Raw genomic sequence first — 24,083 nt, 5'->3', positions numbered from 1 at the left:
GAATACATACTTTATGGTTTAGAAGTTGCAACGTGCAGCGACATCATTGGTACACGCGTGTACTAGTAGGTGAATTCGTTCTCTTTCTGTGCGAGCGAATTCTGAACAGCTTTGATGTTCCAAAATTATAATAAAATACGATTTCAAATGATTGATAAAATCCATATCACTTATACCTTAAATACCCTAATTTATCGCATCACATCGCTTCTTGATGCCTCATATTATAATCATCTTTGTTATGTAGTATACGTAAACATTAATCGATCAATAATCTACAAAAATTGTCCTTCCTAGCAAATATACGTTTTCATTAAATTTCGTACAGATACAACAGATGCGTAAATAAACTAATAAAAGAAACGTTCGAAGAATCTTTCGATACGATTTATTATAATTTTAAACAAACTGTAATAGAAAAGTTGTTTATTATTTATTTGTTTAAAAGAAATTGATTCACAAAGAACAAGTGAAAAAACTTCGACCTCAATTCAAATACAACTGCGCGGTTACGAAGACCGCGTTCGAATCGTTCTGTGGATAACAACTATGCTCAATGTTCCCAAGCAACGCGTCCTCTGGTCCAACGATCCACTCGAGATGCAAGTGTCAGGTAAAGGGTTCGCAATTTCGAGTAACGCAATTGTTGCCGTTCTATGTAGAAAAACGTTCATGCCCCAGTGTCCGTGAAGTCTCGGAGGAATGGAGTTACCCTTGTTGTTTTGGGAATTTCGCGCGAATTACCGTACTATTTTTATCGTGTGTGGGTGAATCAGGTGTCTTGGTCGCCTTCGATACTATTTTCGATATCTTGGTATTCACCGAGCTGCCTGCCGCGCGGGATTCGCGTTCTAGAAAGAAGAACGGAGGTTAGTTTCGAACGGTGTGCTTGGGTACGTTCGGATGTCGAGTTGCTCGATGTCGGAGCAATCCGAAGAACGATGGTGTTCCGTCTTCCACGGCGAACATTAAAACGGTGTCGATTGCATCGCAATAACAGTTCATTGGCGAAAGGAGCCACGGTCGAACAGAGAATAACAATAAACCGCCTGCTCGAGAAAAAAACTCGCGGGTATCTACATACTGTACGATCGGTTTGGTAATTCGCTTGTTTTGATCGGCGGATCGTGGATCGAACATTCTAATACGCGCCAGTTTGAAAGATATGAATGAGTATTTAGGGCGGATTATCGTATACGATCTTGACTCGTGTTGATGAACGCATACGTACACGCATATGCATATTCGGAATACTTGACCCGATTGCGAAAAGTTCGCGGGGGTTGAACACACGGAAGCTGCTGCATGGGAACCAGATCTTTGGGTGGGCGACGGGGTGTTGGTGGTCGGGGTGCGGGACGATATCCTACAAAGAGAGAGAGAGGGGGTATGGGGGGAGGAAGGGGAGAAAGAAAAAGAAAAGTAGAAAGAGAGACAGAGAGGGAGGGAGCGTGGGAGGGGGGCTCGTGCGCCGGCGAGCAAATCGTGTGTCAGACTCGTGGCAGAGGGGTCAGCGCGAGAGAAAGAACGACACGAACCGAACGTTTTCTGGGCTTAGCGGGTACGTTTTCACGATTACAAAACGTACACCTATTCTACGTGCTCCCGCAGAGTCGGTCATCCTCTCGTCTCTATCATTTTCATATCTTTCTGTTCTACGATCCCGTACTCCGTACCCTACATTGGTCTCCCATTCTCTTTCTCGTTGCAGCCGTGAACAATCTTTTGTCCCTTTTATCGACGGTACACGGCATTAGACTCGTCGTCGTTATGTTCCTGGTTGTCGTGAACCGTGTGTAGGGGCCATTCGCGTATTTGTCATAGCCAAACGAAACCCGAAAATCGTCGTTACCACCAAAAGTGACACGGAAACTCGTTTTGCGTTTAAAGGAACGTGAGATATCCGCGGAAGGATGAACGACATGGAAGCTTACGGGGACGGATACATGGAGCCGGAGGAAGAGTGGGAGAGGGAAGGTCTTTTGGATCCTGCCTGGGAAAAACAGCAGAAAAAGGTGAGTAACCCGATGAATCGTCACGATATCTACCGTGTTTATTTCGTAACCGACGCTTTTACCGTGTGCGGTCTCCGCTTCCCTCGCTGCTGTCTCGCCGGCGAGAACTTTCGATTCGATTATCGCAATCGTTCCGTCGTTACGCTCGCGATCGAACCAACCGGCTTCAATCCACGATACGTGCACTCGATAAGCGAAATTCCACGCGAATCGAGCTCCTCGAAAAACCACCACGATTCTTTGAATCGCGATCCATCGACTGTCTGTATCGATTCGATTCTTTTCGGCAGCCCAGCTGCGCATAACCTTGCCGACAGCGTTCCGTAATCTCGGAAATATTTATTTCCCCGCAGTAAACCGCAATCAAGAACAGCATCTGTTAGTTCTCAGATGGTTCGCCAATTTCTGTCGAACCTCGAAGTTAGTCGCGTCCGTTCACAATTTATGGGCATGTTTACGATCGCGGGCGATCGATCGAGCGAGTCATTGATCAAATAAATCGTGCAAATCGATACGATATAATTTACGTATAAATATAGCAAGCCCACCCAGAGAGACCCGGGAAAATTAAACTCGATAACGCGCTCGTTTCTCTTCCCTTATTTCTTGGAACATTATCGCGCGCAAATAAATCATATATTTTTTTTTTTCGGTACCATCTATCGCGAATCAGTTTGTACATTTCTGACGCGGCGAGTTTACGATAGTGAAAGTACGGTAATCGTTTTAATTTCTTTCCTTAAACAGCGTTATCGCGGTCACGTCGACGATCGATCTGTAGTTCAATACGCTTCGTCGGGAATGTATAATATATTCGACTCGACGAACCGATAGCGAATTATTTTCGTTAACGACGTGCGAGGAATACGCTGGCACGGGTTCATCAAATGTGTCAAACAGGCGGGGAATTTGTTGGTTAATTTTAAACATTCGGAGCAACGAATAAGATCAGGCGGGAAATTCGAATTTGCGTATCCGAGATGCGACTCTGGTAAATACGGCAGGCACCGATGGTAATGGAACTTCGTGCAAGCGTTACGGACGGTGTAATTACAGGCGCGAAACTTTTTTCTGTTATCAAATAATGAATAATATATTAACGAATCGTAACGGGATCAAACGACGAAGCAAATCGAATCGCGGAATTTTCCTGATCGAACAGGATGGTACTGATATTCTCGGATTCCGTTCGAATTGTTTCCTGATGTCAAGCACGGTCGTGCAGAATCCCAAAACGAAATCAGGGGCGACGTAATACGAGACGTTTGATCCGGGACGGGGTGGGCTCTCGATGATTAAATACGATGACGAAAAGAGAGAGAGAGAGGGCGAGGGCGAGGACGAGATAGATAAAAAGTGAAAAGTAGGGGGGGGGGGAATGTAATCACCGGGACAGGACACAACCGAGTAGTCAGATTAATGCGGTGTCAATTGATAAAGTGGAGCAGCCTCAAGTACGCGTTGAAGACGACGTTTTCCTAATTTTTGGCATGGGCTCAAGGCTCTCTCAGGTCCGACTCGGTTTACGCGGATCGCCGTTCGGGAGCCCTTCAGATCGTATTTTCAGACTTTATGACGAAAATAATCATGCACTGAGTCACTACAGTGACGTTCAGGCTTCTAGTTCGAGCTCCTAAGAATCGATCTCGACCTCGACGATCCAGAGGGACAACCATTCCGATCGATCGTCCCGAGGCGTCCGATCGTCGATGGACAAACGAATCGATCGGAGATCTTCCGAGACGATAGACCGTCGATCCTCTCCGTAGTCTTTGCAACGTGCATGCTCGGTAATGAAATTGCGCGCTTGTACCCGGCGCACGACTCCGTGAAATAGAGCGGTATCGATGTCATGATCATTGTCTTGCTTCGGGAGTCCCTGAGAGTCCCGGAGGAACCGGGTCCGCGCTAGCAGGCCAAGGTGCGTCTAGCGCGCGACGTTTACAATGACAATGCGCGATCCCGACGACCCTGGGCAATTAACGTCCGCAAATTTGGCAAGCGGCTGCGTTTCGGCTCGAGACGCGACTCCCTCAGCGCCAGAAAATCGAACGAAAACGGTCCGTTGATCGGGAACTTTACGGCTCGTACCTTTACATCGTCAATTATCGGCGGCACGCCTTCTTGCGATTTTTGAACAATGTTCTTGTCAACCCCATTCACATCGACAATACACACGGCAGACCGTCGACCAAGGTGCTACGACTCATCAGAAATGTTTTCAAAGGCAAAAACAGTCAATTTTCATTGGCTCTTGCTTGGATAGGAGCGCTCCGAAATGCCCCCGGGGCCAACGCCCCGGGGCGAACGACGATGAAATCTACTTTTTACGGTTACCGAGGATTAAAATCCTCGGATGACGAACTGTTTTTGCGGCTATAAGGCAGAAAATGTTATTTATAAATTTTTTAATGGAACCGTCACAGTGCTCCGTAGGGCACTCTGTGCTTATGTCTATCCTAGAGCGTCACTGCAAGACAAATAGCGTAGAAAAATGAAATCTTTGACCGTGTAAAGTGGCCTGAGTGGGCGTGGCCTCGTTCTACTCCATCGTTGATGGGGCCAGTATAATGCTCCGTAGGGCAATCTGTGGTCACGTTCAGCCCAGAGCGATCCTGCAGGGCAGATACGACCAATTAAATAAATAAAAGGATTACGTAGCTCCGTAGCTGCATCAAGTGTATCGAGTGGGCGTGGTCTGGTAGCTCTTGATTTTAATGTAGCTAGGCCAATGTCCCATAGGGATAGGGCAATATGTGTCTGTCCCAGAGCGATGTTGCAGAGCAAATACGACCAAATAAATAAATAAAAGGATCGTGTAGCTTTATAGCTGCATCAAGTGTCTCGAGTGGGCGTGGTCTCGTGGCTTTTGATTTTAATATAGCTAGGCCAATGTCTTAGGGCAATATGTGTCTATCTCAGAGTGATGCTGCAGAACAAATACGACCAAATAAATAAATAAAAGGATCGTGTAGCTTTATAGCTGCATGAAGTGCCTCGAGTAGGCGTGGTCTCATTGCTCCCGATCATCAACAGAGCCTGGCCAGTGGCCCGTGGGGCAACCGTCGGAAAGCCTGCGCCGCAGCACAGCTAGAAAATGGAAAGCTGGTCGGTCCCGCGAGAAATTTAGTGGATCACGACCCGTTCCGAATCGGCCGTGGAAAAATGACTATCGCCGCGTTCTCTGGAATGTTTGACGCGCGCGGCCGTGCGCGGCCGAGATTTTACGAGAAATTGTACAGTTAACCGTCCCGTACGGAACTAGCCGGCTGCTTCGTTTCCCATATACAGGCTGATTCACCTAACACGACGACCTCGAATTGCTCTCCGGGGAACCGTTCGTTGCACCGACAAAATTATTTAAAGATCTATCGGCGATGCGGCTATCTGCACAGTCGCCGCCGCCGCCGCCCCTTTCGCCGATCGATCCCGTCCCCTTCCGTGTTGTCGTCGCTCCAGCTTTCTCGTTGCTGCCACGTGCTTCTCCGACTATTTTCGAGTCCCCGGCGCCGCGAAGTATTCTCAAAAAAAAAAAAAAAAAAATACCCGACTGCCGGAACAGAATCGTTAACACGTACGTCGCGTCCCGTCGCGCGGTGGTTTCACACGCGGTTCCACCTGAGCAACGTTATACTTCCAATTATTTACGATTAGATCTCGCTCGCTTTCCTGCGCGAGTTAGCGAGGAGAATCGGACGCCAGGATGTCGATTAATATTCTTCCAATTTCTAGACTTTGAATTTGTTTGAGATATTTCTTGCAAGATCCTTCGATATTCTTTTATTTTCAGATTTTTCGGATTTATGACTAGACGGCCGATTTTGTGCATCTACGACGAAATTCAATGGATGAAATTCAAGATAGTGGGAAGATTAAAAGAATTTAAGAACGTCAATGCGTTATTTCCGGTCTGTTAGGATGAGTAATGAACTTTCTATTCGATTTCTATTCGAAGAAATCTTTGCTCGCTTTCGATTGTGCGTTTGCAAATCTTCACGGCACTATTTCTAGATTTGTGAATCGTTTACGAGCGTCCCATTTTCAATTTCTGCTCAGCTAAAACCGCGTTTCAAACGTCCTTGCGTTTGTCGCACGGAGCGGTACCGTGACGCGGGAAACATTTCAAAAATGGCGGACAGAGGTGGCGAACCGTGGACGACGCCGTTAATCCCCTTTTAAATGGAAACTGCGTTAGAAACGCTTCTTCGGATCGTGCAAAGATCATCCCGGACCTCGATCGTGCATTGTTGTTCGCGCATCGCTGTCGGGACGATAACAAATTATAATTAGCGGTGGCAGCATCTGCAATTTATCGGAACCATTTCGAAACGCTAACGATTCGAACGGGCTGTCGAAAAATTTGAATTTAAGAACGTTGTAATTTCGGGACCGAATGAAAGACGAGAATGAGGGTTCAACGGTAGGTTAGGAGGGATTAGATTGAAGATGAAGATGCCAGTGAATCAACACCGAATCGAAACAAACGATTGGTACGTTACTAGTGTTCGCGTGATCGAGTCCTCGAGCCACTAATCTAGAAACGGTTGAAAATTCATGTTCGAAGGCCGAGGAACGGCTTATCGGCCGTTATCGTCCGCTGGCAAATAGCGTGTATTCCCGGCGTTTACACAAGGACTCGTAACATAAAGTTCGACATGAGAATTGGACGTCGCCGATGCGCTTTCCTCGTCGTTTCCGTCCGAGCGTCGCGACGACCGGCGTTACCGTATAAATAGCCGATATACAGGGTGGTCCACTCTGAAACAAACACCCGATCGCTTCTCCTCCATCGAGAAACGCAACAGCAGCTTTGTTTCTTTACTTTTGCCGCCCTCCTTCAAGGAACAAGCTCCAAAGAAACTGTTCTCTAAATAAGTTAGGCTCGCTAGAAATTTTGCTAGTTAATCTTGCTCAGGGACGGAAAGCAAAGCCTGAATGCATTTTGACCAAACCCGATAACCAAAGTTTGTTGCTAATGTTAGCTCCATTGATAGACGGAAAATCTTTTGCATAATTGGTTTCGTTCAAATATGTGACTTGGGGGAACTCTTTACTTAGAGTGGCTCGAGTAGGCGTGGCTTAAGTGCTCTCGTCCTCAATAGAGTCCCCACAGAACCCCATAGACAAAATCTAGGATAAAGAGCATTAAAATCCTGAAGCCTTTTAAATTAGCATTAACCCATTTTCTTTAATTAGAAGTTTTTCGACTTTAATCATTCCTTAAGAGAAAAAGAACGATTACTGTACTACAGGGCGTTTCATCCGGTGGCACAGTCGGAGATTTACTTTTTAAAATGAGGTTTAGAAACTCGCCGTAGTATCTATGTAGAGGAAGTAGAATCGGTCTGTCATGATCAGACGCACCGGCCGACTCGGCGAGGAAATTTATATTCTCTAACACTGGTTAATAATAATTTATTCGTAATTATACGAGTTGGACTGCCCCTGGCCGCATTCAGCTTGTTACATAGATCAATCACATGAGACGGTAAAATCGATATTGCAAATTCATGTCGCAATTAAAATCGTAAATTCATGTCGTCTCAAAATAAATACGCACGCATTCATATTTATACACATACTATTTCTCACACTTCCAGATTCGCTCAATTTCCCTGTTGTATACCCTCTGTATCTACGTTCACTGTTTAAATATCGGTTGCGAAAGAACAGAACTCGATTTAGATCCAAGAGATAGGAATAACTTTTCCATTCATATTTATTAGGTTGTAACACAAATACATTCGGTCGCAAGTATAAATATGTTCTAATTTTAACGATTTAGTTGTGACTCATGGCAAACACATAACAACTGTGGTTAATCAGAAGCCACTGGCAGGCGACGATTTTATAAACGACTGATCGTAGTTCTGTACACTGTTCACACCAAACCTACCGAGTATTCAAAGTGGCTAGTATGTGTTGTCTTAAAAAAATAACAAGATTGAATATCTTTCGATTTTGTGCGATTTTTATCGTAAGATGTATTGTACTTGAATAAGGCAAGAGGAGTGTTTATAATTTCAGTAACCGTAAAACAACGAATCTGAAACCGGTCGTTTCACCGGCGGCGATTTAGTGTCAATAAATGCAACAAATTTATGTTACAAGTCAACAGTACAATACAAACAAATGGCAATCTTTGATTCCATTTAGTTCATCGATTTTTTTCAAATATATAGTTAATAGTACTTTATCTAGATCCGTTGATCTTTCTACGGCACCCCAGCTTTCGATTGAAATTAATCGATTAATGGCTAGGTGATGCCTTTGAGATGGTGGGTGTTAAAACTAGGATAAATCCAGGTAAATCTAGACGAGCCGCAGCTGATTCGCGCGTACGTTTCCACGGACCTTCCGGATCCTCTGGATCCGTCGGATCGATTTTCGAGCGTGCCGAGCGGATTGTTCGCGATCGCCGCGAGTTTTTCGAGCGTCAGTGTCGCAGAATCGTGTTCTGCTCGAGCAGAAAAGACACGGGTGTATTTTTAGAGGCGGTCCGTGGCCACTGCACGGCACCACTCGCAATCAGCTCTCGGCTCCGCTCGGCGTCCTCGCGTCGATTCGTCGAGCGGACCGCGACGAGTGAGCGTGTACGCTCGTCGTCGTCGTGGTCGTCGGTCGCGATTCGATCCTCGATCGATCCGATCCTCGCGGAACGGCACGAACAAGATCGTTAACCTTTCGGAGAGGAGTTTTAGGCTGTGCGCCAGATCTCAGATTGGAACCGGGTGAGCCGCGGCGGCTCGGCATCGCGCTCACGCTCATGCTAAGCCGATTGTTATGCGATGATTAAGCCCCCGTCTCTCTCCCTCGAGCCCGAAGATTACGTTTCGGCTGCGGGAACGGCACGGCGCCCACGCGCTCCTCTATTTTCAGACGGGCCCGCGCTCGTGCTCGCGCTGGCAAAGGTCGCGCGATAATTATGCGAAATTATTGTTTCATTGTCGGGACAGGGAACGCGCGCCGCCTGGAAACCTCCGCGCAAAAGACAACCAGCGTGCAACAAGTGTTGGGTACCGGTGCACCTGGACATTCTAGACCTCGACGCGCGGTTTCCCCGTCTCTTAACCCCTCGTACTCACAATGTCAAAATTACCAAAATTTCGAACAGAATTTATTAAATTTATGTCTTCGAATCCCTAAAATGCGAAATGTTCCACTTTTCGCGGCTAAAGGCGAGACGTGCTACTTTTCGCAGCAACATGTGTACCGAAATATGCTACTCCTCGTCAACAACGCGCTCGCATTCGTCTTGGCGAGAAAGAGCAACGCGCTAGTTTTTGCGAGACAAAACAAACGTGATGCTTTCGCAACGCACGTCGAAATTGTTTCAAATGGACCGATCTATTCGCCGAGGAACGATGGAAAAATAGAACCGTTTTCTCGAACCTATTCATTTCTGATCAGAACGCCACCGACGTATATACGCGCGTGATCGACCTCGCAATTCATTATGACGGTAGTCAAATTAACCCTTAAGTTGTACACTGGTGTTTCGCTACTGCACTGTACGATAACTGCAAATATCACGTTTCTGTTACTTCTTCGGAACGTTTGGATTATTTCGTCCCAAATTATACTCTTAAAGCTACCCGAGAGAATTTATATGCCGAATTTTAGAAAGGTCCTCGTATGATACTTCGTAGTCCGTGTAAACGCTGTATCGTTTAGAACACGTTGACATCATTAATATTTGAAGGAATTACCTCTCGAGATTTGAAAATTAATTTCCGCGTCGATGGATAGAGTGTGCCGCTTATGGTCTGTGAACTGTAAGATTAGAGGGGCGATTGCCAGAAATTTTTACACTTTAATTTCAGATGTAATTAAGTAAATTGCTTTGATTTCGTCGAATGTTTCTGGCCGCAGAAAATGAATGGCCAGAGCCGCGAATAAAATCGACTAGGATCTCGTTCGATCGCAGATCTATCGAAGCAAAACCAGCGCCTCGAAATTGTGCTCGGGTGGTCCGAGACGGCTCAGAGTGTCCAAGTATATAGTAAAATGTCAGCGGATCGTTTCCTGAATGAATGTTCGCCACGTTTCCGTTCGCCCCCGCCGATATCGTACGGAAATAGATCGCTAGAGCGTCGCGTTTTCCACTCGGCGTGATCATCCGGGCATATTTTCGGCGAGCGTAACGTAAACCGCCGCCGGAATAACGTGTTTTCCGCGAAACCAAGTATCGATCATTTGTAAAGATCATCGGGCAACACACCTGGATCCCTAGACGCGGGAAAACTGGGGCATAGTTGTGTTTCGAGCTGGCTTCCGAGCGTGAACCACCCTCGATGGATAAGCACCATCTGCTCTCGCCGTCCATTGTCCTTTTTCTGTCTGTTGTACGGGACGATGGGGAACGCGGAATCGATGCTGCATCCTTCCTACCATCATTCGGGACCCCCATGGCATTTTTCGCAATCTTTTAACTCCCGGACCGCGAATTTTTTATTTCTGGTCGAAGTTAGGCAGAAAACTCCAGAGTCTAGTCTTTAACACTGAACCTACCACGGTCAAAATGACCGGTTTTCTATTTCACAATTATTAAAATTATAAAAATGTTTTCATAGGAAATTATTGAATTGACCTCTCTATAAGACGTTTCACTTTTATATATTTTGTGCTTGGTAGGTTTAGTGTTCATCTAGGATTGACTATAGTCAATTTGCACTGCCAGTAGTACCATAAATGTTCTTTGACAGGTACCTTCCTAAGTTGAGCTGGATCGTCTAACCTAATAAAAGATATGTGTGTCCATTTGAAAAACAACTTTGACCTTCACGTGTCCTCTACGCACTCCTACACGAAAATCGTACCGTAGTGAAGAAATGTTTCATGGCTAATACAGTAATGGGACTGGTTTCGGTTACTTGCTCCACCCTGTGTATCATGTCGATTGATTGTACTGGTAATTATATAGTAAATTGAAAAATGATATGTTATAAATACGGCACAATTCACGATCAACGAATCGAACGAAGTGTTTTTCTGTTTCTGTCGAGAAGAATCAATCGCGATCGAACGGTCGTAGATCCGCGGAACAAGTATGGCGTATAAATCTGCGGGATAATGCGGGTTTCGAATGATCCAACGAGGACAGAGCATGATTCGCGTGAAACGCGGCGTGGCGTCGCGCGGACGGTCGCATCATCTCGCGGGATTTTTACAGGTAGAGCCCGGCGCGGTCGCGCCGAAAATAAATGCAGTTAAACACGAAACGCCCTAAATACGATGCACATAATTCACGTAACCCGAATTCTAAATATCGCGCGCGCGCGCGCATAGAACCGCGCGCGCAGCCTCTGAATTCTGTCTATTCTTAAAGTCTCTGGCATTGAATTTCTTTTCAGCCGTTGAACTTCCCTCGGCCGCGCGATTCGATATCATCCGATTCGATCGGCCAACAATCTGTCGATGAACATTCCACGGTTGCAACACGCTCGATTAGAAAGTTATTACTAGTCCGTGGATCTGTTTGGAAAATAAACGGTCTCCGTATCCGCTCGAAGCCACCTGCCAATTTATTTCACTCTTTTTCTTCTGTCATTTTAACAGAATATAAATTTCGATTAAACCAGCTGGACCAGAGCCATTCAAATCTTTGCTCACTAATTTTATATGCTTTCGAACCTGTTCGTTTGAGGTCAACGTTGATCTTACTGGGCCTAGTGCAGAGAGCTGACGATACGAATTGGCTACCGGAAAAGTTTAACTCTGGGTCAAAATGGACCCCAGGCTCGTCGTTCGAGGGTTAATGTTCCCGGTACTTTAAATTGCAGTTGCTTTGGTCATAACTGTATGAAATCCGTATACTCATCGGTATTATCGATTGATTCGGGGTAACATGATATCTGTTTTCGAAGTGTCAGAAAGGGCTTGTTCTCCGAGGGGGATGATTCAGGGAGGATTGAGTTACCTGTGTGCTGGTCGTTCACTGAACTTCGTGTTTGTGCTCACATTCCGCGTTAGTTTACTCCAGTTTCAGTTGTTTAGTATGCCAACAGAACGAACAGATTGCCCCTTCTTCAACGACCAACAACGAGGCAAACATTTGTTCCAAATTTTCTTCGTTCGAGCGAAAAATTCATGTTATCATTGCCATTCGAATAAAAGTGTTTTTTCGTTATTTCGACGCTTCTCGAATCGGCATGTGCTGGTAGCAGGGAATTATCGCAATTACGATTTCGGTCACGGTTGTAAATCGAGTTCCCACGAGCGCGTTCTCGCGTCGCGTCTTCTCCCTGAAATACATACAACGATCCGAAAGAGGATCCGCCGCATGAATCGTGATCCTCAGAGACGTCGTCGTCGTCGTCGCGGCGAGATTGGCACGAGTCACAGTGACACGGTAGCCGGCCGCAACAATCTTGCGACAAAGCGACTGTAATGCTTATTTACGAGAGCCATTTAGCATGCACTGTCAACCTTTTCTGGCCGACGACCCCCCTTCAGTCCTTCCTCCTTCAGCGCCAACTGCGAGCGCGAAATCGCCAAAATTGCGACTGCGATCTTTCAAGAAACGTTCGACCAGAGCACAGCAATCGAAGTCACCAGGAAGTCCTCAGGGGGACCATTTTTCGGGAAGTTTGTAAAGTCGGGAATGTATTGATTGAAAAATTGGATAGCCATGATGCATTATTTAAAAAGACAGCAGAAACGCCGTTTTGCGACACGTTTGCGAAACTCCTGCGGGGGAAATGGGGTTTGTGGTGAGAGAGGCAGGTGTTGGCAAGGGGCAGGTGGCTAGGTAGCCGACGGTTGAACCCTTTAGCACCCTCTTCGACGCGCCGTCCATCTTCTCGCGTGCTCGGGTAAAAATGTTTAATTCATTTAATTAACCGTTACAGTTGAGACGCTGCGTGCCCGCGCAATTCACGGGGTTCGATGGCGATTAATGCAGTGGCTAATTTGCCGTGGATGACACCAAGATCTTGCTCGAGACACGGTCTTGGTCTGTTCTTATTTTGTCACGCCCCTTTGACATTGAAAATATGGTTGGCGCAACAGTTGCCGTACTATTCCATGGAAGTTTGTTTGTTTGATGCAATCGATTCGCGTGTTTTCTTCTTCTTCCTGTTCTCATCGAATCATGAAAGGACGCTCTTGTGAATTTCTTGGTCCGCTGACAATGGCACTGATATCGCTGCGTTCCTTTCTGCTGAACTTTTCGCTGCGATGCAACGGCGTAACTTCTTTTATTTCTTCTCATTCCTTTCCACCGACATCGTAGAACGATTCTGTTAGTTTGTTCAACGAGAAATAGTACAAAGGCTGTGTTGTTGGGCCCGGGAATTTTAATATCGATGCACTGGATCGATACTTTTAATACTGAAGATAAATTTCCTTGTAGTACCGAGCGGTCAAGCTGGCCGAATTGATTTCATTGTCTAAATTAAGAGAATGCATTTGTCGAGGTTGCGATTGAATTTTATCGCGGTCTGCGTACAACTGACTCGATCTACTGAATAAACACTCGCAGAAGCAAGTTTCTAATGTTTAAAAATTGTGCAGCCAGAGGCTCCCGAAAAATGAAAAAGATATTGTTCTAGTGAGTCACTGTGAAGCATGCACGCGGAATTTCGCCGATTATGACATTAAAATCCATAGTATGAACATTCCGCTGTTGGGATCGTTACGTAACCTGTTATTTTCACAGTTGGAGTGGACTGTAGACATCAAAGTCGGTAATCCGGCCGTGAACACGCGGCGGAACCGCGTTGTTCGGAAAGGGACGGCCCGTGGATTCTCGCGAAGCGTATTTTCGGAGCAGAAACTCGCGCTTGCCGCGGGAAACGCGATCGCCGTGGCCGCTCTTCCGGATCGCTAGCGATTTTTTTATCAGCAAATTCATTCGATCTCGCCAATTTCTGCGTCGCTCGGCGGTTTTTTCCTCGCACTCGTCGCAGGTTAAGCCTTTCCCGACGATCGCACAGGGTTTCGAGAAAATCAGAGAGATCAATTTTGATCATTGCAAGAAATTGTTCTTGCAGTTGCAAGGTCTTCTAACAGTACATACACCCTGTAAAAAGTTAAAAAAATAAATCGTTTGCCGAGTGCACATGTTTGAAAAGACGATTCCAACAATACATTTCAAGTCCCGATTTTAACACTAGGTTTACGGAGCACTAAAAGTAACTATTTTGCATTACTTTATGAAGACAACAAGAACGTGCTACTCACATTTTTAGTAATATTTTAAAAATAATATATATATATATATATATGATATATCCGAAGAAATAAATATGCTAAATAATTTCTCATGTATGCATCATTAGAATCTTAATAATTTTAAATTAAAAACATTAGAACCCGTCATTTCGACGGGCCCTGCAAACCTAGTGTTAATAACAAATTGAAACATTTAGCTAAAATTATAGGTAATATTACAAACGACGCACAGTGGATCACAGTGGATTTCCTTCAAAAATGGGAAAAAAATCTATATCGCCAAAGAACTCAATTTATTGAGTATCGCTTGAATAATAATATAAAACATAGCTTTTAACCTTCGTAAATAGTTGTATTTTCCTTGTCTAGTAAATAATAATTGGTGGAAATTACAGAGAATATACTGGAAGTTGGTGTTTACAACTTTTTCATGTGAGCCTATATTGAAAATTTAAACAATACGTCTTGTAGATGTGTGTCAATGATACATGTCCTGAAAACTTTTAAAGGTGGTGAAAATTGCAGTTTTTCACGATTTTCAACTGACTGTAATAAATGTAAGGATTCTTGCATCTTTCAATGCCTGTAGTTTTTTTCCGCATCAAGCGATTTTTATGAAATTATCAGAATATGTATAATTGACACAGATCTACAAAATGTATTTTTTCAATTTTCATTATAGGCCCACATGAAAAAGTTGTAAACAACAACTTTTAGTATTTTCTTTGTAATTCCAACCAATTGCGATTTTTGAACTTTTTCACGCCATGTAGTAATCTAATTGTTACAACTTCTCAAAAAAATCTAAGTTGTACGGTCCAATATTAAAAAAGTGATCGTCCTTTTAGAAGTGTCCGAATATTATTGTAATTCCACTGTACGTTTGCGTATAGTTTTTAAACTCAAAAAGCCGTAGCTGATTTGAAATTTTGCAGTTGCAGCAATGAATATTGTATTATGTGCAACAAAAAAGAATTCATTCGGAGAAGTTCCAAAGAAGATATGTAACAATATTTAAACCATTGGATTTATTGCAAATTGTACCTGTTGCCTAAATAATTTATGGATTATTGTAATATTTTCGGCCCATATTTTCGGGTTTTCAAAAAATGTTGAACATGTTCAGTTCGGTGGAGGAAGAAAGTAAAATTTTAGTACTTTTTAAAAGAAGCACTTTGTAGTACCTTTTAAAATAAACGTATCAGTTTTACGTATTAGACAACAAAACATATTACCAAAAAATGTTCACTTTTTAAAGAATTTTTTTCCCATTTTTCGAGAAAATCGTCCACTATGCGACATTTTGTTATGAACATTTCAGGAGAAGAAAATTGTGTACATCTTACGGTTCGAGTTTTCGATTTTTGTTTCCCCATTGGACGAAACACTGTGGACCGGTGAGAATCGGTGTCGCAAGATAATAAATTGTCGTGGGTGAGATTGCGAGTTGTAATCGGCCCGTGAACGATCGCGCAGGATGTTTTCGAGATGCTAGGCCGTCCGGCGCGGGAGGAGTCGATGTTTTACAAATAGATCTTAGAGCGGTCTCGTAGAAGTTAAGGTGGCTCATGTCCAATTTTGGCCGGTCGCGCTTCACGCCGCCCGTATTAAATTTCACCCAATATTTTTCTCCGTCGTCTCTCCCCGCTGTGTTCGCCCGGCAGACAGTGAAGCAGGAAGCGGGGGAAAAAAAGAGACACGAAAAAGAAAAAGAATCCGCGGATCGTCGATCCCGGATTTTTCACGCGCCCTCGACCCGCCGCCCGCCGCCATTTTCTCGACTAAATCGGTCGCGATTTCAATCAATCTTCCGCGATTTCCTCACGTTCGCTCGTCGCGGCGGATCAGCCATCTTTTTCCTCTTGCTCTGTCCGATCAACGGCGAGGCTCCTCCACTTAACAATTATGAATTTTCGTTTCGCCGAAAAGCTGAAACATCGAGCAATCGTTTGCGACATTCGTGGTTATTCTAGATCCCGTTCGTTATCTTTGCTGATTCATAGGTTTAATGGGCTAAATCGTTGCGTTGGATTTACGTACAATCGGACGAAAAGTCTCTGTGCACCTTTACCAACACAAAATACCTTTCTTTTAAACGAGTCAAGAATTTTTCGAGATATTATTAAAAAGATTCGAAGCATTTCCAGTCGGTCACAACTCGCTCAATTTTAACATATTAGGTGACCAAAGTTTGCAACGTTTTTCTTTTTTACGTTGAAGGTTCGAACGAAAAAGCTGTGAAATCAAAATGTATAATTTTCTCCAAATTTTTGTACACCTCGCGATACTAGTCCTTCTCGAAGAGAAAATTCAATTTGTCTAGATCGCTTTGGAAGAAGCGACTCCGTTTGAAATATGTACGGAGACTTTTTCGAGAGAGTGTACGCTGTTATTATTTGCTGAGCGTGTTATCAGCGATCGGTTCACGTTCGGCGATACCAAGGGTTCGAAAATCTTCGGACCAAGCGATAGGAAGCACGGTTTAAGAACCAGGACAGGGGATATATATAGCAGGTGGGATTGGGGTCGTTACTAAAATATACACTAAGCAGCAGTCAAGCTCAATTCCCCATTTTAAATTCTTCTTGGTCATAAAGTCCTGTCTGCTGCCGTGTTATTTAATCGAACTTTCCGGCACGGCGGGAGAACCTTGCGTCGATTCTTCCCGCGGTCCTTTTCTAGAGAAATTCCCAGAAAATATGCTAGCCTGTCGTGCGTAGATTCCGAAGATTTTTGCCAGACGACATGGACGAAGAATCTCTGCGAAACAGTCGTCGACCCCTCTGCGGAACCGTGAAGCGGAAATTTCCTTCCGAAGCTGAAGGTGCAATGCCCCATTTTCCCAATTTAATTTACACCTAGCTATCCAATTATCGCATTGGCAAGACGAGAAAGTCGATCAAGCAATATTGCAGTACGGGGGAAATGAACAAATTCTGCTAGTCTTGTAATATAAGTTTTGTACATCGATCGATTAATTAAACTGCGGCTTTTACGTATTTGTAGGAAAAAGGGGTGGTGCAATTTAAGATGGAAGAAAAATTGAAATAATTGAAGAATAACGATACACTGTTTGCAAGGTGTTTAAAATTATTAAAGAAAAAGAAAAAGGAATTTCGTGATAGGGGAATTATTTTTCATTGTTGCTTACGTCTTTTCAAATCAGCGGTGAGTAATCGATCGACGATAAATGTTCGCAGACATTCACAGCCTGGTGTAACTCGCATCTCCGCAAAGCCGGGACCGCCATCGAATCGATCGAGGACGACTTCAGGAATGGGCTGAAGCTGATGCTGCTGCTCGAGGTGATCTCAGGTGAAACCCTGCCGAGGCCTGACCGGGGCAAGATGCGGTTCCACAAGATCGCGAATGTGAACAAAGCGCTGGACTACATCGCCAGCAAGGGGGTGAAATTGGTCTCGATCGGAGCAGAGGGTTGGTATTCTCCTAACAGCCGCCTACCCTTCTAGATTTTCGTAGAATTTATAGCTTCCCTGTGCCAATATTCTTCTTCGCAATTGTATTGTTACGGGGCTACTAAAACAGGGTCAGATAAAATCATTTTACTATAAAATGTGTTTCTATCTTGAAGTACTTGAAATGTTCTACAATCGAATAAAGATATTTTTAAAAAATCGTATTTTCGACCCAACGTCCGAGGCGTCTGGTAGCTGACGTGCTTGTTGTTTGCAGAAATCGTGGACGGCAACTTGAAGATGACTCTCGGCATGATCTGGACCATAATCCTGCGATTCGCGATCCAGGATATCTCCGTGGAGGAGATGACTGCGAAAGAGGGTCTGCTGCTCTGGTGTCAGCGGAAAACCGCGCCGTACAAGAATGTCAACGTGCAGAACTTCCATCTGTCGTTCAAGGACGGGCTGGCGTTCTGCGCTCTTATCCATCGTCATCGTCCCGACCTTATCGATTACAATAAGCTTAGCAAGGATAATCCTCTAGAGAATCTGAACACTGCCTTCGACGTTGCTGAGAAGTATCTCGACATTCCTCGCATGTTAGATCCCGATGGTAAATACGTTGCTCAATCTGTTCGGCTACTCGAACACCCACCGATCCGATATACAAGATGAAAGCAGCATTGGCACCGGCAGTTCTTTCTGCAACAATGTACAATCATCAAAGTAGCGTCAGCGTCCGTAAAGTCCATATAGCAATTTTAGTGGTAAACGTACAATTCACTCCCTGTAACCGTAATCTGATAGTTTTGCTTGGCATAGTTAAAATATGATTTTTAATATTTACTTCCGGTAGATAAACTGTTGAGATAAACAATGAGGGAACCCTAAATGAGGTCCATGCATTTCTGAACTGTAATTTACTGTAAGGGACTTGGCTGAGTGTTACAGCAAGACCGAGCGTGCCAATGCTCTTTCGAACCACCGTACACAGCTCCGAGTCGATGTAAAGCTAGGCGGTTCGTTAGTCCGGGTACTGGATCAAGCTCTCGCCGCTGGATCGTTCAAATCCTTTAATGCATTGTTCCATTGATATCGTATAGATTTGATCAACACACCCAAGCCGGACGAGCGTGCAATCATGACGTACGTGTCCTGCTACTACCACGCGTTCCAAGGTGCTCAGCAGGTCAGCGGAAAAAAGAAATGCGTGTTGCTCCCCCTAACTTTTCGTTACCGAGATCTCTCTACCTTCGAAAGCGGGCTCTTGTGCGCGTTGAGATCGATCGGCTCTTAAGCTATATCCACACCGAAACAACATCGAGCAATTTTTCATCGCCTTTCGTTGCCTTCTTTCTTTTTTTTTTACCGAATAAAAGTTGCAAGATGTTACTTCAGCGTGGACGTCGCTTCGCAAGGGAACATACGTATGCAGAAGTCTGTCGTACGTTCCCACGTTAGATAATCTATCCCAGAAACGTAAAAATTAGTTGCGCCGTCGATCGCAAAGTGCACGAGCCCCCTTCGCACCGTTTTAACCGACTGTCTAACACTCTGATCATGTTCGTTGACCCCGTGATTACTTTGTAACACCCTAAGAATTGTTCGACTTGCATCGATGTACGTTCAGCTCCGTTCGACGAGTTCACTGTACCATGTAGGTGGCACTCGTTAGGCCCGCGAACGTTTCTCCACCACGCACCAGACCCTTCTTCTCCGTCGAAGACCGCGTCGTGTTCTCGGACAACTGACCTAAGCTAACACCGCATGGTTTGAGCCTCCTTTGAATGTGTGTTTTCTAGATATGCGAAACACAGCAATGCCCGACGAGAGGGCTGTGATGACCTACGTGTCCTCCTACTACCACTGTTTTAGCGGCGCGCAGAAGGTGTGTGTGTTTTGCATCCGACATTAACCAGTAACTACAAGCTACCTTGTCTATGTTTTGCGAATGCTTCCGCCACGATCATGCTCCGCCGTTCGGAAGGCTCTTGTTTCTACATATCTTGGGATTGCTGAAAATACTCGAGAATCCCGGCATAGTTGAGAACCCTAATATACTGGGGAATAATCCTAAAAACTTTTTCGAATCCAAATACACATACTCAGGAGTCCCTAATAATTTCGGGAATCCCGATATATTTGAGAATCCATAATATTCCCGAGAATCTCAAAATCGTTCATCCGAATTAAATGCTCGACCTGTCCCGACCCAATATTTTCGAGTTCCCTGACACCTTGAAGAAGTACAGTTCTCAACGGCGGAGCATGTCAGCGAGTCGTTTTATTCTGAAAGCTAAAGTTAATCTGCGCGACAGGCGGAGACGGCCGCGAACAGGATCTGCAAGGTCCTGAAAGTCAACCAGGAGAATGAGAGGCTGATGGAGGAGTACGAGCGACTGGCCTCCGACCTTTTGGAGTGGATACGACGAACGATGCCGTGGCTAGCCAGCCGTCAAACTGACAACTCTCTCGCCGGCTGCCAGAAGAAGCTCGAAGAGTACAGAACGTATCGTCGCAAGCACAAGCCGCCGCGTGTCGAGCAGAAGGCTAAACTCGAAACGAATTTCAACACGCTGCAGACCAAGCTGAGACTGAGCAATCGGCCCGCGTACATGCCGACAGAGGGCAAGATGGTCTCGGACATCAACAAGGCTTGGAAAGGTAAACTCACCGTGGCCAGCGAGCCGATCAGTCGTCCCATTGTCTGAGAATACAAGCTGCATTGTTTTAGTAAACGGTCGGCAGCCTAGATAGTCCGAAGTCTAAAGGAATATCTCTGGGAACTACTGATCGTTGCAATGAATAATTAGCAGTCTGCTAATTATAGTTGAACTCGGGATATTTTTCTATAATTTCCGAACTGTACCCGGCAGTTCGCGCTATTTGCCCTGACGCATGACGATGCGATCATCGTTGCAGGCCTGGAGCTGGCAGAGAAGTCGTTCGAAGAATGGCTGCTGTCGGAGATGATGCGGCTCGAGCGTCTGGAGCATCTTGCCCAGAAGTTCAAGCACAAAGCAGACGCCCACGAGGAGTGGACCGCGGGCAAGGAGGAGATGCTGACGTCGCAGCACTTCCGACAGTGCAAACTGAACGAGCTGAAGGCCTTGAAGAAGAAACACGAGGCCTTCGAGTCCGACCTCGCGGCTCACCAAGACCGCGTCGAACAGATAGCTGCTATCGCGCAAGAGCTCAAGTAATGCTTTTCAAAATAACTACACTTCATTTTGGTCTACCACGGATAATTCCACGAAACAGAATGTTAAATAGGAACGTCAATTTCTGTTCAGCACCTTGGAATACCACGACAGCGCGTCCGTCAACGCTAGGTGTCAGAGAATCTGCGACCAATGGGACCGTTTAGGCACTCTAACTCAACGCAGACGCCAGGCGCTCGACGAAGCCGAACGTATCCTCGAAAAGATCGACGTGCTGCATCTCGAATTTGCCAAACGAGCTGCTGTAAGTGGTTTGCCCTCGAGTAATTCGGAATAACGTTTAACCATTCGATTCGTTGCGCAGCCATTCAACAACTGGCTGGATGGAACCAGGGAGGATCTGGTAGACATGTTCATCGTTCACACGATGGAAGAGATCCAGGGTCTGATGGATGCTCACGCAGCCTTCAAGGCCACCCTCGGCGAAGCCGACAAAGAGTACAACTCGATCGTGGGACTGGTCCGCGAGGTCGAGTCCATAGTCAAACAGTTCCAGATCCCCGGCGGTTTGGAGAATCCGTACACCACGCTTACTGCATTGGTAAACCCGCTAGAATTCTCTGCCTTTAAGGCATCATGCGGATCTTATGCAAAAGAAAAATTGTTAGCATCAATTGCACGAAACAGTAGACATACCGAAGCTTCTTTCTTCCTTTAATGATCTTAACAAGTTGAACATAATATATTGACACCGTTAAGTACTTCCAACTTTTCTACTGTTTTAAATGGTACCAACTCGTTTTTATAAAATGCATAAAATCCGCAGTCCACTGATTGCAGAGTAGAGCTGTAGTATAATTGGTTCGGATAAACGAGATTCTACTGTAGCCACAAGCCCGAAATTCCGCGCGCAACGAGTACATAGTGTGTCATCGGTTGCAGGACCTCACGAAGAAATGGAGCGACGTTAGGCAACTCGTTCCACAGCGTGACGGTACACTGCAGGCGGAACTTCGCAAACAACAGAGTATCCTTTTTATGAAAACAATTTCGCGATTGATCTCTAGATGATAAGTTTCCTTAGTCGCATGAACAGACAACGAACTGCTTCGACGACAGTTCGCTGAGAAAGCGAATGCCGTTGGTCCATGGATAGAACGTCAATTGGATGCTGTTACGGCTATCGGCCTTGGTCTTCAGGTGAGTAGTCGTCTTTGCTATTAGTTTCAAAGTGTCATCTCGAAAGCCGTACCCTAAAACGTTACAATTCTCCAGGGTACTCTGGAAGATCAGCTACACCGTCTGAAAGAATACGAGCAGGCTGTCTACCAGTACAAGGCTCACCTCGAGGAATTGGAGAAGATTCATCAAGCTGTACAAGAGGGTATGATCTTCGAGAACCGGTACACTCAGTACACAATGGAGACGTTGCGTGTCGGCTGGGAACAGCTGTTGACTTCGATAAACCGCAACATCAACGAAGTCGAGAACCAGATCCTCACCAGAGATTCAAAGGTGATTTATCGTTTCGTTGTTTCTCGACATGCTGAAACGCTGAGTGACTTCATGGTCCGCGCGTGTTTTAGGGTATCACGCAAGAGCAGCTGAACGAGTTCCGCAGCAGTTTCAACCACTTCGACAAGAACCGAACGGGACGACTGGCTCCTGAAGAATTCAAATCCTGTCTCGTGTCTCTTGGCTACTCGATCGGAAAGGATAGGCAAGGCGACATCGACTTCCAGCGTATCCTGGCTATCGTCGACCCGAACAACTCCGGTTACGTGCAGTTCGACGCGTTCCTGGACTTCATGACACGCGAGTCCACGGACACCGACACTGCTGAACAAGTCATCGACAGCTTCCGCATCCTTGCTGGAGACAAGGTTCCTATATATTTGATAAATCATCGCGTAACGATTCTATTCCCGATAGTTCCACTGCTTTCCGCAATTTCATCGAGGTGGCGCCACCTCCTATTTCCATTGGCGTTTCACTTTCATTTACACTTTTGTCTCATTTTCTCACAGACGAGTTATAGGAGTAGACCAATCACCTAGTGTATTTTACTGTCACACGCTCGCGGGGCTCTAGAGACAATCAATTCGTTCGATGTGTATATTTTAAATCGTGCGACACGAAACCCCATAAGGTGATCGGTGTAGTCCTATACCTTGTCCGTGATTTGATTCTGTTGTGTACACGATGAAACGAATTGTTGCAGCCGTACATCATGGCGGACGAGCTGAGGAGAGAACTACCACCCGACCAGGCCGAATACTGCATTCAGAGAATGCCGCCTTACAAAGGACCGAACGCCATGCCCGGCGCGTTGGACTACCGTTCGTTCTCCACCGCTTTGTACGGCGAATCCGATCTGTAAATTATACATATCACAAACGCAACTGAAGAGAACATGTTTTCGGACGATTCCCAGTTGAACAACAAGTCAAACGATAACTCGCGAAAGTATGCTCCACGGATGTTTGGTACTCGAACGCACCTCTACAAGTCAGGAATAAGCTAGCGCGTCCTCAAGGAGAACCATCGTTTAGAAGAGATTACGCGCAGTACAATATTCGGAACGTTTTCGAAGAGAAAGGGGCTCTCATCGAATAGTTTAAATACGGAGCGTTCGAACGAGATTTTATTACGCGCGGTGTCGTTTGAACGCGAGGGGACACCCGAGGGCAGTCATATCTAGAAATTTTGATACATCGATATTTTCCTAGGACGACCGTCTTCCAGATACGAGGCGAAGGATCGTCGCAAAGCGCTCAATGTAAGGCGGTGCACCGCTCGAAATCATAAGTCTGTACAGTAAGTGACAGTAAGTGTCTTACCCCAAGTAAACCGTCTCTGTTCAAAGGACATCGCGTGATCGAACGCGACAGGCTCGCCCAGAGTGAGCTCGCTTCTTGCCTAACGTCTAAGACGGATCCTATAATTACTAAGTTATCTCTTCGATTGTATATAAACGTCCCCCAAGCCAAGAGAGAAGTCACACGAGTACCAACAATGAAATACTAAAAAAATCTTAGGTCCCGGGAAAGGGGAACCAGCGAAGCTGTGCCGAAAACGAATATTATATTTAAAGGAAGCTAGGGAGAAGAAAATGGGAAAAGAAAACGGGATAACGAGGAGGATGGACGCGATCGAGAATAATTCGCGACGCGTCCGATCGGCGCCGACGTCGATGTTGTAGCCTTACGTGTCGTAGAACGTAGAAATTCCTTTCGAGCGAAAAGCAGGACGTTTAGTTCAAGGCAAAAGAAACACCTTCGACGTGTCGAACCGAATTAGTTGTTGATCGTGCTCGA

The 24,083-nt window shown here is 45.4% G+C and overlaps 1 protein-coding gene across 4 annotated transcripts; it reads left to right on the top strand.

Annotated features, from left to right (window-relative positions):
- Positions 1 to 679: 679 nt before the first annotated feature.
- Actn (alpha actinin) lies at positions 680 to 24,039 on the top strand. 4 transcript variants are annotated; one of them, XM_076792051.1, is made up of 15 exons: positions 1,454 to 1,561; positions 1,891 to 2,015; positions 17,390 to 17,624; positions 17,883 to 18,218; positions 18,709 to 18,798; positions 19,408 to 19,493; positions 19,924 to 20,269; positions 20,528 to 20,804; positions 20,899 to 21,070; positions 21,131 to 21,367; positions 21,709 to 21,793; positions 21,863 to 21,966; positions 22,042 to 22,281; positions 22,353 to 22,649; positions 22,988 to 24,039. In XM_076792051.1, the coding sequence occupies exons 2-15, from the start codon at positions 1,914 to 1,916 to the stop codon at positions 23,144 to 23,146; spliced, it is 2,766 nt and encodes a 921-aa protein (XP_076648166.1). In that variant the 5' UTR covers positions 1,454 to 1,561; positions 1,891 to 1,913; the 3' UTR covers positions 23,147 to 24,039. The 4 variants fall into 4 exon arrangements, with proteins under 4 accessions (XP_076648164.1, XP_076648166.1, XP_076648165.1 ...); XM_076792049.1 differs by lacking the exons at positions 1,454 to 1,561; positions 19,408 to 19,493 and adding an exon at positions 680 to 869 and having other exon boundaries at positions 18,709 to 18,794; XM_076792050.1 differs by lacking the exon at positions 18,709 to 18,798.
- Positions 24,040 to 24,083: the final 44 nt, after the last annotated feature.

This window comes from Halictus rubicundus, chromosome 8 (assembly GCF_050948215.1).
Source record: "Halictus rubicundus isolate RS-2024b chromosome 8, iyHalRubi1_principal, whole genome shotgun sequence".
NCBI lineage: Eukaryota > Metazoa > Arthropoda > Insecta > Hymenoptera > Halictidae > Halictus > Halictus rubicundus.
Note: the sequence above shows the minus strand (reverse complement) of the source record. Positions and strands in the feature narration are given on the sequence as shown.